At 35.0% G+C, this 14,201-nt stretch overlaps 2 protein-coding genes across 2 annotated transcripts; one reads left to right on the top strand and one right to left on the bottom strand.

Annotated features, from left to right (window-relative positions):
• Positions 1 to 2,645: 2,645 nt before the first annotated feature.
• Positions 2,646 to 7,663, top strand: LOC142979466 (ultraviolet-sensitive opsin). Its single transcript, XM_076124375.1, has 8 exons — positions 2,646 to 2,724; positions 3,154 to 3,289; positions 4,328 to 4,631; positions 5,083 to 5,261; positions 5,533 to 5,655; positions 5,957 to 6,151; positions 6,530 to 6,703; positions 7,032 to 7,663. The coding sequence occupies exons 2-8, from the start codon at positions 3,218 to 3,220 to the stop codon at positions 7,236 to 7,238; spliced, it is 1,254 nt and encodes a 417-aa protein (XP_075980490.1). The 5' UTR covers positions 2,646 to 2,724; positions 3,154 to 3,217; the 3' UTR covers positions 7,239 to 7,663.
• A 156-nt stretch (positions 7,664 to 7,819) lies between these two features.
• Positions 7,820 to 11,929, bottom strand: SmydA-2 (SET and MYND domain containing, arthropod-specific, member 2). The gene is made up of 3 exons (XM_076124374.1): positions 10,573 to 11,929; positions 9,773 to 9,957; positions 7,820 to 8,113 (listed from the first exon to the last, which is right to left on the bottom strand). Exons 1-3 carry the CDS (start codon positions 11,864 to 11,866, stop codon positions 7,973 to 7,975), a joined length of 1,620 nt encoding a protein of 539 aa, XP_075980489.1. The 5' UTR covers positions 11,867 to 11,929; the 3' UTR covers positions 7,820 to 7,972.
• Between the last annotated feature and the right edge of the window lie 2,272 nt (positions 11,930 to 14,201).

Genomic DNA, 14,201 nt, shown 5'->3' with positions numbered 1-14,201 from the left:
CATACATACAAATCGAGTATAAATTACAATGTTTGATGCACATCGAGGACGAACCGTTTTAGTGCTATTAGTGAACAATAATATAATTTATATGTTTGAAATATGCAAAAACTTTGACTGTCATACTGATAAACTTCGGTTAAGCTCTGATTAGTTACTCTGATACAGTAGTTAGTCTTCGGCATAAACAGTATCAGAATTGTTTAAAAGTGACAAAACGCTATAACTAATCAAAGCTCACACGACGTGTAGACAAGAGTGTGGGATTTTAAAATAGAGATTTTTATTTGGAATTTGACTACCTTAAAGGAGAATTAGTTACTCCAACATTTTGCATTCTTTTAAGAAACTGTATTTCTTTTCTGAAAGTTTTTCACCTCTAAAGAATTATCAGGTTGGCAAAGTTACAGTGGTGACGGTATGATAAAATAATTGTAACCAGTAACAGACATTAAAGATTTCCAAACATACAAGCAATCCTTTGGTTTTAATCTTCGAACATTTGCATGGAAAAAAATGCTTACCGTTCAGCTATTACTTATTTATTCAACAACATTTTCGTAAAATATATGTCAGTAAGTACATGATTTATGCCTCAGACTGTACAAATGTACACTGTCACAAGGGCGTCTTCCCGTAAGCGTATTTTAATGAAGTCCAGTTACTTCATTGTTTCAAAAATTCACATGGTATTTTGAAAATGCGATTTTGATGTGTGACATTGAGATCGTATGATAGGTGTGAATTTAATGTATGGTTTTTGAAGATTACTTTAAAGAAAATTACTTTGATGGAGGCAAATGGGAGATATTTGTGTAAAATTGTTGTGTAATTTGTGTCGTAGATTCGTGACATGTAAAGATTGCTGTCTCCTTTTGGTGCATTTTGTAAACTTGTGGCTTTTCCAAACGTTACTGTTATCATTCATTGTGAATTGAATCTATTTAAGTCAATTTGTAAGCCTGAAAATTGTTGAACAAGACTTGTTGTCATTTTTAAAACTTGAGACCTAATCAAGACATTGATAAGAAAAAGCCACTAGCGGTGGAAAATCAACCTTAAGCATAAAACACATTACCCTCTAGATATCTCCTCGTCGTCGGGCAACTCATAATTATTATTATGTAAAGTGAAAAAAAAAAAAAAAAAAAAAAAAAAAAAAAAAAAAAAAAAAAAAAAAAAAAGAGCAGTGATAGCCGAGTGGTATAAGTTGACACCTCCCACGCAAGTGGTCGCAGGTTCGAACCCGAGGCAACACACCAATGACTTTTCGAAGTTAAGTGTGTATTAGAAATAATTATCACATGCTCCAACGGTGAAGGAAAACATCGTGAGGAAACCTTGCATGCCTAAAATTTGTTTAATACATTAATTGAAGACATGCAAAGTCCCCAACCCGCACTTGGCCAGCGTGGTGGACTCAAGGCCTAACCCCTCTCTCATTACGGGAGGAGACCCTTGCCCAGCAGTGGGACATTAATGGGTTAAATTTATATATTATATAAAGTGATATCTAGCGGCTAATTCAATCACCTCAAAGCATTCGCGACTCTAACAACATGAGACGTGTGACTCTACCCAAAAAGTACGGCTAACTGTCCCTAGATGGCGGTATACGCTATGAAGACAAATGTTACAGAATAGAGCAATTAAATACTGTGTTAATTCGGCTTTTAAGTAACTTTTGAGGATTTCAACCCAAAAGTAGATTGGTGTATTGCTTTTTAGCTATAAGGAAGAGAAAAAAACCTGGTTCCAATGAAAGAAAACATAAGAAAACCTTTCTTGATTGTAAGAATTCCTTAAAAAGCATGGCTCATACATTTTTTTCTTGGGAAATAGCTGCCTAATTTTAAACTGTACAGATTTACAGGACGTCTTAAAAGCCGAGTTGGGTCCCAAATTGTTCATTAGTTTTCTTTTTAGAATTTTAACATAACTCGGAATATTGTAGATCATAGACTATCGTTCCATCGGTTCTGAGGGTTATTTTTTGTTTTTATACCTCTAGATAAGATAAGTTACGCCGGCTTCCGACCAGATACAAATAATACACAGGACCTGCGATATATTACTACTAGCCTTTTCCTATCATCATCGCTTATAATACTATGTATACCCTTCGGTAAGACCAGTTGTCAGACTTTTAAGCTTCTGACTACTGTTAACGACTGTCAAAGATATTCGAAATTGACCGCCGGGACCCACAATTTAACGTGCCTTCCGAAAGACGAAGGAACTCGATATGTATGAGATAGTCACCCGTCCACAGAACAACCTCGGCAAGCGTGGCTTAATAACCTCAGAAATCGAGCCGCACGGCTATTCCCTATCACAGTCAAGTAATTTTACTAGTTTTAATGAAATTTGCTGCTGACTACCGGGCGAAGAGACAGTGCTATTACGACCCCCATCAAGGTCTCAACAAGGTCGACATTCGCCCTTCAGACTCAAAAAAACAATTTGACAATTTCAGTTTTTAGATAAAGCACAATCGATGTACAAAGTGATTTGAGCAGCCTCGCTCACGGCTTTATTTTTATGCTATCAATCATTTTCTAGATAAAAAAGCTTTTATGGTAATGGACTACCTAAAACCTCTGTTATCTCAAGTACTGTAATATCGACTCCCATTCTGTACATGGCTTTAGTGTTTACAAAACGTCTGGATTGTGGGAGGATAAAATCAATTTTGAAAAGTGTCTTCGACAAGTTTTATTTCAGGTCAGTGACCGGGGTTGGCTTTGTCTAATTAGCTCGTATTCCTCAAGTTTACCCCATTTTATGTGCCACGTCTAGTTGGTTCTTCAGAAGAAATCTATTATTATTTTTAATATCCTAAATTCTAAAATAATTAGTAATTATGGATGAATCCAATTTAAAAAAGTTCTTCTCTTAACATTTTTTTCTGATGCCTGCTAAAAATATTTCCTTTTTAACTGACTTCAATTTTTTTTCTTTTTGACGTGAATGTTATTTTATTTATCTTCTGTTACACGATTATTCCTTATAATAAATATGTCAAAGTTGTTTGACTTTCATTTTACAAGTTATTAAGTATTTCTAAATATTCCTTCTCAAACGGTTGAACGTGGTGTGTACTTTCCACCGACAATCAATCATAATTCTATGAATAGCATTAATCCTTTACAGTGGCAAGCTCTCGAGCTAAGTGAAACTGACGTCATGAAGTGATCAAGCGCTGAAGTGGGCGGACATGGAGAGCACTGATTATGATGAAACAGATACTAAAACTACATCCAATTGGTCCGTGGATTATTGGGAAAATGTAAGTGTACTTAAAAATTGTTTTGATTACGTACGTACATATCGTTCACTTGCGACGACGCGCTTTTTTTTATTTATTTGAAACCGCCTAAATGCGCTCTTTATTCTACAAAAACGCGATATTTTTTACTCCAAAAATGGCGGCGTAACGAGAGAAAGTGACGCAACTATCGCAGTGTACCACTAGCGGCGATCAAAAGTTTAAAAATGATATATATATCTACTGTAAAATTGAGGTTTTCGAAATGTCACATTATCGTCGCAAGTGAGCGATACATAAAATCATGCCATATTCTAGGTAGGAGAGAGAAGACACAAACTCCACTTGGTACAAGCCTTACATACTTCAATAACTTCATTCATACATCTCGTTATGTTTTGATTATATTATTTATCCTTAAATACGTAATTATTATTATTGGATTTTCGCAATATTTTGTGTAGAAACCAACTGTTAGAAGCTAGTATACAAAATAAAGTAATAACAAAAATCGGATAGTTGCAGACCTCTAAAGCTTAAATACATTTTTTGCTTTTATACAATAACATAGCGCCACTCTTCTGATGCGATACGTATAGTTTATGAATCGCCTTATTTTAGAACCTAGATACAAACCATAAAATGAGTACCTATCTGAACTGAATAGTGACGTACAGTTGAAAAATGTTCTCGATAGATGGCGTTGATCAAAGCCAACTGTTTTCTGAATCGCGGTGTTAAGATTCTCCTGGACTGAATGACTAGCGCACCGATCAAGATGCACGAACAGCAATAGTTTAGCGTCATGGAACGCAATTTATGACGTCCAAGACTTTATGTTGTGACTAAGATTACACTAACATATATCAGTGATTAATGAAAAAGATTTTAAGGGAATTAACCCTTTGAGGCCGACGGGCGTAAAAATTAAGAATTCTCCCATAATTTTCGATGATTTCTGGTCTTTTCTAGCCTTCATTTAACATTTTAAAACGAAAATGGGAATAATCAGTCCAGCCGTGTTTGCGAACAGCTCACTCAGCCCTGTTATTCTTTCAGTTGGACCCGTCAGAGCACGCATTTCCAAATATAATATGGCACGTAAAACCAGCCAGAGAAATGGCCATCAAATCGACGCTCATGGTCATTGTTGGAGTATTAGGAATATTCCTCAACTCCATAATACTGATCATTTTAATGAAGAACAAATGGCTCTGGTCTGCGAGCAACTATTTAGTTGCAAACTTGGCTTTTACTGATTTGATGACGTTACTATTTTGCCCTTGGTTCATGTTGGTCAGGGACTTCTATCAACAGTACGTTTTAAAGAACTTTGGTTGCCGATTTGAAGGATTTTTGCAAGGTAAGAATTTGTGTGCTTAATTTAGCGAAATCTTAGTACACGGCAGTGTTTATTTGCCTTCTATATATAGGCTTTATAAAATTCACCAGAATGCCTTAAAATATGATATAATATTATTAATAAATACTTAGTTGTGTCAAGGCAGCATACTAGACTTTTCACGCAAAACCTAATTTACTTAAATAGTAGATAAAAAGACAATGCCGCAGATGGCACGATGATCTTCTCGTCTTTGTAGGACCAGCGTAGATCCACAAGACACAGACTTTTGAAAAGAAAAAGGGGAAACCTTTGTCCAGGAGTAGGACACAAAAAAAAGCGCAGAAAAAAATAATCGAAAACATCATGACGAAATCTAACATTTCTAAAAGTTAGCTGTCAAACAATTTTACTAAGAATATCGATGTTTTATACCTATTATTTTAGGAGAACACCCTTTTATTATTTCCAGCGTCATTCCTTCTATCAAGCGTGAACGCAGTCATTTTGGTATCTTACGACCGTTTGGCTGCAGCGGCACTTACAGCAGAAGCTAGAGTCACAGTCAAAGCGGCTCCCAAGCTCATAATTGTATCGTGGTTTGTAGCCTGTGCTATGGCCTTACCTTGGGCTATAAAAAGGACGTATCAGGTTAGAATTATTTATCTTGTGTAATAAAACAGTATCTAAGCAATCGTTGCTTTGATACTGGCATTAAGTTTTAAGGGGCTTTTAGGGTTAAAATGCATATATTTTAACTTGGTGATAGATTAATGGATTAATTGAATCACAGACTTACATTGGAGATATGGTTTTTTTAGAAATAAAACATCGTGGTTTTATTTAAAATTCAGCTAGTAAACATCTTGTTTTGTCTAGAATCAATAACAATCTGTACTTTATGTTTTTAAACTTGACCCAGGAAAGGCAATGGCTGGATTACTTGGAAAGCTTCTGCGTGGAAGACGTCCAGGTGATGGGCATCTACTGGCATTTTCTACTGACTCTGCTTGTTTGGGTTCCTCTAGGCCTTATGTGTATTACTGTAAGTAGTTCGAAAACGATTAGCTAAGAATATACTTCCAATTTGCTTGGTCCCTCAAAAGCTTTTAGAAGGTGTAAATGTATTTCGGGTCGTACAATCTGTTTGGAATAGTTATAGCTACAACAATGCAATGGGGATTGTTGAAGTGATTTAAGACTACTTGTTAAGCTGAAGACTAGATAACCGATAAGAGGAAATTCATTGATTTCGTATAGAAAAAAGTCTGTTACGATTTTTTTTCCTCAAAATGAAGAAAATTGTCTTTCGTAAAACTATTTTTTATATTCTTCTTATTGCAAAGTATGGAACAATAATGTGGCGTCTGGAGTGGAGTGCTCGGGAGCTGAGGTCCCGCGGTGGTGGAACATCAGTAGCTAAAGCCAGGAACCGTGCGATGAGGATCACGGCCTGCGTTCTGCTAGTAGCTGTGGCTTGCAGGGTCCCTTACACTGCGCTGATTTACTGGATGAATAACTTGGAGAATGACATTGATGCGGTGGGTATATACTATTGGATTAGATTTGTTTACTTAGTTTAAAGCAATAGTGTGATATTTGTGATAATTTTATCTTTTTGTTGTGTTTTAACAACTTGTCCTATTCTTCTCTTTAAATAATATGTTTTCCTTCAGTTTCATTTAATGTTCTTAAAATTATTAGGGTCTGACTAGATATTACTTATACTATACTCGTAGTCGTTGTCTTTATCTCATTACTTGAAATTTTTCATTCAGCAGTTCCAAGAAACAGGTCAAAATTGTGGGCCTTTTCCAATAGTCTTTCCAAGTAGTCCTACTGGATCTGGTCCTTTCCATGACATTTACCGTCTAAGTAAGAATAGTTAGAAAATAATTTGTATCACCTTGTGTTCTCAGGTTAAAGGTGGCTTTGAAATAATGTGGTTTGCAGCCAACTTCCTTATTTACCTGAACTGCGCAGTCAATCCACTCATCTATGGGTTCACGAACATCAGGTTACGGAAAGCTATGGACAGGACACCCGGCGTTGCCTGGTTTAGATTCGGCAGTTGGTGCTGTGTTTGTTCTTTGGTAAGAATGTCTATATAGATTTTGCGAAAGACTTTGGAAGATTTGAGGAGGACTTAAAGAATAATTAGAGATGAACTGAAAACCTTAACATATTTAGTTTATATAGATGATAAAATGAAATTAATAAGTCACCTGGAAATGTCGCACAGCCTAATCTAGACACGCCGGTCGTCTAGGCCCTAGACGAGCGGTGTGTGATTTTTCTCCAGTAATTTAGCCATGTGCAAATACAATTAAATTTTTGATATTTTAATTCTGTAGTAACATTAATGTAGTAAAAGTATTAAATACTACTGCAAGCTATCTCAAACCAAACTTCACCTTCCAGTTCAAAAGGAAAAAGCTACAAATGTTCGACAAGAACACAGAGAAGATCTTCGTGATAGAGAACTCGCCTCGTCCCAACATGAAGCTGTCCCGTGCTATTAAACACATACTACACATCAATAAAGAGTCAGTCGAGTTCAGCATCAAAGTCGATGACGTCACGACCAAGCCTACTAAAGTCACGCCAGTCAAAACTGAACATGCATGACGAATATTATATGTATATCAAGTTCTTATATGTAAGTTATGTGTATATCAAACTACTTGTATATTTTAATATTATATTATGACACATAGGTTTTGTGAAAATGCTAACTAAAAAAAAGGTTTTATTGAGGTAAAATAACAAAAGTTTCGTAGAAATGCCTTCAAACTAAATAAAATAAATTAATTTTGTAGTACAATTCAAAGAAATAAAAAAAATGTTTCAAATAATTTCGATGCTAAAGATAGAGACGATCGACGAGATCGACAGACGCATAGACAGGAACAAAAAATATACATTAGTATTGGTTCATATGTTTGATATATACGATACAACAGACAGACATACAAATCTTCTATTTAAAAGGACATAAGCAAAATTATAACCCATGTTATGTGATTAACAAACTTACTAAGGTATAAAATTAAAAATTAGGTTATTTAATAAAAAATACATTCATCAATTATTTTCAATCCATTTTAATGAATATTTAAATAAACTTGTATTATAACTTATAACCTTAACTGTAGTTCTAAGTAAATGTATATTTTAACAATAGATCATGTATTTTAATACTTTTAAGTCTTTTATAGGTTAACGTTTTTACTTAAATTATAAAGAATTACTTCGTATAATGTCTTAAATACAATATTATAACTAAACAATAAATCTTGTGGTAATTATTATTTTGTATTATTATAATGAACAAACTTATAGGTATCCTCTATTTCATCCAGCTATTTTTCATCCGGTTCTGTTTCATCCAAAAGACTAGTTAGTTCCTGAATCTTTGCTTCAAGAGCCCCCTTCATATGCGGTTCCACTCTCAGAATATTCGTGGCTTCTTGTAGCAGCACCATACTTTCCATAAGTTCATCCTGTAAGCAAATTAAAAGATATTTTAATCTAGGGGCATAAAAAAAATAAAAAACCTAACTGAGAAATCAGTACAACATAAAATTTGAATAAAACCTATTTTATGCCTAATAGCTAATAGCTATATAGCCTAAAAAAATATATTTGCTACATTGCCTGAAATAAAATAAATAAATAAATATTATTGGACAACTCACACACGGTCATTTGATTCCAAACTAAGCAGAGCTTGTACTATGGTAACCAAATAACTGATAAACATACTTATATACTTCTAAATATATACTTATATAGATAAATTGACAACCAGGCTCAGAACAAATACTCGTGCTCATCACACAAAGATTTGTCCCGGGTAGGATTCGAACCCACCACACGCGGCGTAACGGTTCTTGCGGCGAGGTGACCGCTTAAACCACTGCGCCAAACGTGCAGTTAAATGAAATGTCACTGACTACAAGATAATACTTTATTTGGTTAAAATAGTGTTAGTTGTTCGCTATAATTTACGTTTACTATATCAGAGGAGTGCGTAAACCTTGATTCTTGAATTCTTGAGTATAACATTACAGATTTTTAAATGAATGACCACTTTCTACTGCTTCAATAGCCGTCAAATATTCACCCAGGATTTAACGTTACATAAAAATTGAGTGACACGAAGAATGACGCGTAATAAAATGACTATTTCAATTTGACATTTGAGTTAACAGCCATAGTTTAAAACTAGTGTATTATAATAACAATTTTGTCACCACCGTTGTAATAAATAGGTCTCGCACAGTTCTGGACACTGGCATACGTCCAACTAATGCGAAACGCGATGTGCGAGACAAAACGTTTTATTGTTTGCAGATAGGTGAAATTTCTGCTAGCGTTAGAGTAGCTAGACTATTTACGAATCGATTGGAATGTGAATATAAATATAATAGGGAAATGTTTAAGATGTTAATATTGGAAAATGGTTTTATATTGATTTGCTTAAAATAGGGTAAGAACGAGTAAAATGAAACCAAGCTTTGTTTTTTTAAATTAATAGTCGTAGTGTGACGTTACATGTCACAAGTTTAAAAAAAGCAAATACACCATGTATTTTGTCTTTACATTATCAGTATTGAACGTAATTTGTCTAGGTTCATTGTATTTCAAAGATGTTAGAATACAAAACTTTGTGAAGCTTAATTTCACATAGTTTTGTAGTAACAATGTCTAACACCCAATATTACAGAATACAATTACATTTGTCATCATTATTACGTTTTCTAACATTGACTATAACATTTCAAGCCGTATTTATAGTGAAAAAACATCGTTATAAGATTCTTTATGTTCAAAATTATCTGTGAAAAATAAAACTCGTATGAACGTAACCGCGTTGGGAGTCATTTACATATGGTTATATCAAATGAAATATATCATAAAGAAGAACTTTTAAAAAACTTAAATTTGTGAACGGATGATTTCCAGTATATAATTTTTAAGAATGCACGAAAATTCAAGGTTTAATAATATTAAAATAAATAAAGAAGAAGATTTTCCTAACTTACCCTCGAACCTACACTTATTACAGGTTTCTATATTATCAAGTTCCTACCAGATAAAAGTTGGCTATAGCTTTGCGTATACTAGCAAATATAAATTAATTATATTTTTCAACTTACTTGAGCACCAGCTTTAGTTAGCTTCCCAGCTTCGAACTCTCGTTTAGTCTGTACTGTCATGGCCGCCTGTAAGTCCAGAAGTAAACCACCTCTAAACCTCGACCAGCCTGGCTCCAATTTGTCAGCTATCTCCAACAGCTCGTGGCACAGGTCCATCTTCCTCTTTAGTAGCGGGTCTGACAGTTCTGAAAAAGTATATATGTTCGGGTCAATGTAAGATATAGGTCCTAACATATTATTTTCTAATACGAACCATTTTGCGTAATGAAATAGTCTGTATAATAAAATAAAAGTTTATTACGACCTACATTAAAAAGTAATCATTACTTTTTACTTTGAATATTATGATCAGTGATTTTTAAGGAACTACTTGAAACTTATTAGGGTAGTATATTAAAGCTTAACCTTGTTCTGATAAAGACGTCCTCGCGTTAAAGTTGGTTTCTGCTTCTAGTAGGTATGCACTTCGCATTTTTACTGATATTCTCAAAATACTTTAACTATAATTTGGGAAATAGTCAAAACAAAATACGGAAAGCATCATAATTAAGTTTTTGCCTTGTGATAAAGAACATCTGTTCTTCAGTAGTTGTCAACATCAAAATTAGACGGCCAACTCAACTAATGGACTCTAGAAATAATCTCTAAGGGTTTCAAAATTATGACATGATTACTTTAATACATTACATCAAGATCTGATTGCAATGTTTATCGTAACCCAAAGTAATCGAGGTTAATAACTTTATACAAAAATATATTCAGTACAGCACCTATTTTTAGAACTAGTATAATATAGCTACCTGATAAAGTGTATCCCTTGTAGTTGCCATATATTTGTACCAATGCCAACTTGGCTTGCACAACTAAATGATTGCTTGGATGCAACGTCTGACTGTACTTGTCAATGAAATCTTCAAAATCTCTCGGATTAGTTTTATCCAGTCTTTGCAGGTCTTGTTTCAAAGCATTATTTCCCCAAACCATCTGCTTACTCAAGATACTGTGTTCACACTTCTCACATTTCCATGGAGCATTCTCATCCATCGGATCTGTTGACACCAGCATAGCACCACGCCATTCATTCTTCGCACTGAATGGGTTGTTACACATTGAACAGTAGATGTTACCGAGATGAGTGCCAAATTCCGTGGGATCTTTGCATCTATCGCATTCACAGGCGAAATATTTATTCACTATTAAAAACTTTCTCCTATCCAATGTTCCCCATAAAGATTGAGAGTATGTCGCAGTGATCAGGTCACCTTTTGCGATAGGAACTGTTGCTATCACGGCTAAGTGGTAGTCATCACCGAGAAATATGTGGCGAGTGTTAGGCCTACAGCTGTGGTCCATCATAGATGCTGTCAAATAAATAGCACGTAACCTCTTAGTACCATCAGCTGAGCGCACATCAAAGGCATTCGTATCGAATATAGACGCGACCTTCAATATAGTTTCTTCATCGAATGGCAATCCAAGCACTTGAACCACAAACGTCACTAGATTAGCTTTAAGTACCACGTACAGAGGAGTGTTCACTCTATCCTCCAAATGAGACTCCAGATTCATAATGTTTTCATATTGAAGTGGGTTCGAAGATTGCATTAACAGAACTCTTAAAGGTGATATCACACAATACGCAGCCTGCACTTTATTAGGACCTTGATATTTTATGTCACTCTTGTATTTCCGATCAGTCATAGCTTTACACTCCGGCTTGTGGACTTCGGCGTTCTCACATTCGGGACCGCACATCGGCCAATTGCACTTTGAACACTTGTAATAATCCCACGTGGGCTCAAGGGTCTGCGGGTCCAGGTATTTGCCGCAGGACAAACAAATTGTGGTGCACGAAATCCTTGGGCCAATAACTGCTGGTTTTTCCTTCAGGATCATTTCACCTTGTTGTATGTCTCTTGTGGCGATCATATGTCGTCCTAAGGTGTCTGAATATTGGATTTTGAAGGCACAGCACTTGAATTTGTGTCCTTCCCGCCATCCTAGTTTCTGGTGAGGTCTGGAGCAGTAATACACGAGTTTGCAGCCACCGCAGATTTGGTTCGCGGGCTGTTGGCACACTTCGCACGTCGGCATTTCGCCGTCCAACTGGTTTCTGCAACAAGTTGATTAGTCCGCGAAGTACGGCCGCTCGGGGTGATCTCAAACACAATACTCGTTCTAAATAGATACGCATAATTAACAAGACAGTAAAGATTTGGGAGCAGTGCCAACAAAATGAAGTATTAATGTGGCTTGCAAATGTTATGCTCTTTTGTACAACAAATGGCTGCAACTGGTGACAATTATTTTATTTAAATGTTAACAATTTTAATGCCAGTCTTTGAAGATATGCGTTAGACAAGTATGAAGATTTTAATGTAATGTTATGAGTTGCAAGAAAATTATTGTGCTCATTGAGATATGTTCAATTGAATATTTGTAGTGCTTCACATTGACTTTTGGGTTATTATATCAAGAGTCTCTTGCTTCAAACTTCAGCATAAGCGTGATTTTTCAAGCGGAATGAGATTTTTTATTTTTTTAATGTGAAGTTTCATAAGTTACCTCTAGAATTGATCGATGAACTTTAAGTGAAAACACATTGTTATTTAGTGTTTTGATTATGCTACCAGTATATAATAGATACAAATGTGCTTTTAGAGGCCTTTCCTACCAACATGACGTCGCCTATGGAATATCTATGCAGACATTTTGTGTGGACAATAAATCAACTATCGCCAGTGGGTTTTCAACAATTTGAAATGTCAAATAGTTGATAGCAAGGCGATACGATAGTTACAAGTGTCGGAAGTAGCGTGACTATGTTGCGTGTACTCTTAAAAGCTGAGAAGGTAATGATTTTCTTTACTGACAGTTAAAATAAAAATAAATCTCGTTAAAAATAATTTTTAGTCACATTTTAATAAAGCTATTGTAGTCTTAAACTTAAATATTGTTCACCTGATAATAAGTGCGTATAAATAGTCATTTTCTGAGCACGTTAACCTAACGATACGCGACGAAAGCTAGTCAAGAAAAATTGGCATCAGCGTTCGGCGTCCCCGACCCTAAAATCACCTTTTTGACAGCTGTCAAATTACTGTCATTGTGTTGCATAGATTTTTCTTGGTAAACAATTGTTTTTTTTTACCGTTACATCCGATACGCTGGACGAGGTGTAGGTATGGGTGTGTGTAATACACCCACGTTTTGCCGTTTAGAATGTTGGTAAGTCTATGTAGTAAAGGCGCGAGCCTACCGCAATACTCGGCAGATCACCAAATTATAGAAAACTGTTCAACAGAAATTGGAAAGGTACAATCATACTTTTTCATGATTTATTTCTTAACTCATGTTTCGATCCCAAGCAGTAGTGACCAGCAGTCATATGTTCTTTCGCTCGCTCAGAACATTAGGTCTGAAATAATTCAGTTTAATAAAATAGAAACGATTATTTTACCTTTTATTCAATTTCCATCTTGGTAAGCTTGACGTTTCGACAACATTAGGTGATAATAGGTATAAGTTTAAGATTTAGAGCGATATGTTATATATATACGGTCAGTGGTGTTGCCGATCATAAGATCTGGGGCTCTATCAAAGTACTTTTATTTTTTTTCTTTTGTTACAATATTTCTCAATAGCAGGAATCCGGAGTCCGGAACTTGGTAACGTGCACTGTATATGGCAAAAGGCTTATAGTCCCTTATCACATGGGGCTAAACATCATCAATGACGAAACGTAGGTATATTTCACAATTTTTTGCCCACATCTTCAGATATAACGTGTGATATTGAATAACGATATAACAGTTTTATGGGGAGGCCGCTTTACCACGGAACTAACTATGGTGTTGAAAGAAAGAGATGGCAGCGGAACTCACGCGCCGGCCTCACACCTCAAGGGATATTCAACCGACATGGTTCTATTTAGGCTTCTGGCTTATATTAAAAGTAATTAAAACATGGTATTTTATTATTAATACTCGTGGCGGAAGAAAGGTTAGTATACTTTGGGAAGTGGCTAAAAAATGTTAAAAAAATTGGTATGAGTTTTAGAATGACTGGATTTTCAGGTAACTTTTACGTTTTGTAAAATAAAAAAAATATTTTTTATTGACGTGTTTTTATATTTTCGGATTGTTTTACTTTCATTTATTTTTCTTAATTATTTAGGAAATCGAACAATAACGATTTTGTGATTCTTCTTCATTCGATTCGTTAGTTAGACCCTTAAGAAAACATTATTATTTTCTCTAATCATATTCTTATTATTCTATATCACTCAGTGACTATTATAAGTCAATCTACATAAATTTTCTTCAACAATTTTCCTCTTAAACACTTAAAATTCTCCTTTAATACAGTCCAAATATTTTTCTAGTTCATTCATATATCCGCGTGTTACGTAACACACGGCTACATTCAG

The sequence above is a fragment of the Anticarsia gemmatalis genome, chromosome 16, assembly GCF_050436995.1.
Source record: "Anticarsia gemmatalis isolate Benzon Research Colony breed Stoneville strain chromosome 16, ilAntGemm2 primary, whole genome shotgun sequence".
NCBI classification, from domain to species: domain Eukaryota; kingdom Metazoa; phylum Arthropoda; class Insecta; order Lepidoptera; family Erebidae; genus Anticarsia; species Anticarsia gemmatalis.
The sequence above is the reverse complement of the archived record's forward strand: the minus strand, read 5'-3'. Positions and strand labels throughout refer to the sequence as shown.

What these genes read in the sequence shown, in the direction of transcription:
- LOC142979466 (XM_076124375.1), top strand. Translation starts at nt 3,218, where the DNA reads ATGGAGAGCACTGATTATGATGAAACAGATACTAAAACTACATCCAAT. An exon ending in CCGTGGATTATTGGGAAAAT is followed by an intron (nt 3,290 to 4,327) that starts GTAAGTGTACTT and finishes TTATTCTTTCAG; the next exon opens with TTGGACCCGTCAGAGCACGC. An exon ending in ATTTGAAGGATTTTTGCAAG is followed by an intron (nt 4,632 to 5,082) that starts GTAAGAATTTGT and finishes TATTATTTCCAG; the next exon opens with CGTCATTCCTTCTATCAAGC.
- SmydA-2 (XM_076124374.1), bottom strand. Translation starts at nt 11,866, where the DNA reads ATGCCGACGTGCGAAGTGTGCCAACAGCCCGCGAACCAAATCTGCGGT. An exon ending in CAAGGGATACACTTTATCAG is followed by an intron (nt 9,958 to 10,572) that starts GTAGCTATATTA and finishes ATACTTTTTCAG; the next exon opens with AACTGTCAGACCCGCTACTA. An exon ending in TAACTAAAGCTGGTGCTCAA is followed by an intron (nt 8,114 to 9,772) that starts GTAAGTTGAAAA and finishes ATTTGCTTACAG; the next exon opens with GATGAACTTATGGAAAGTAT.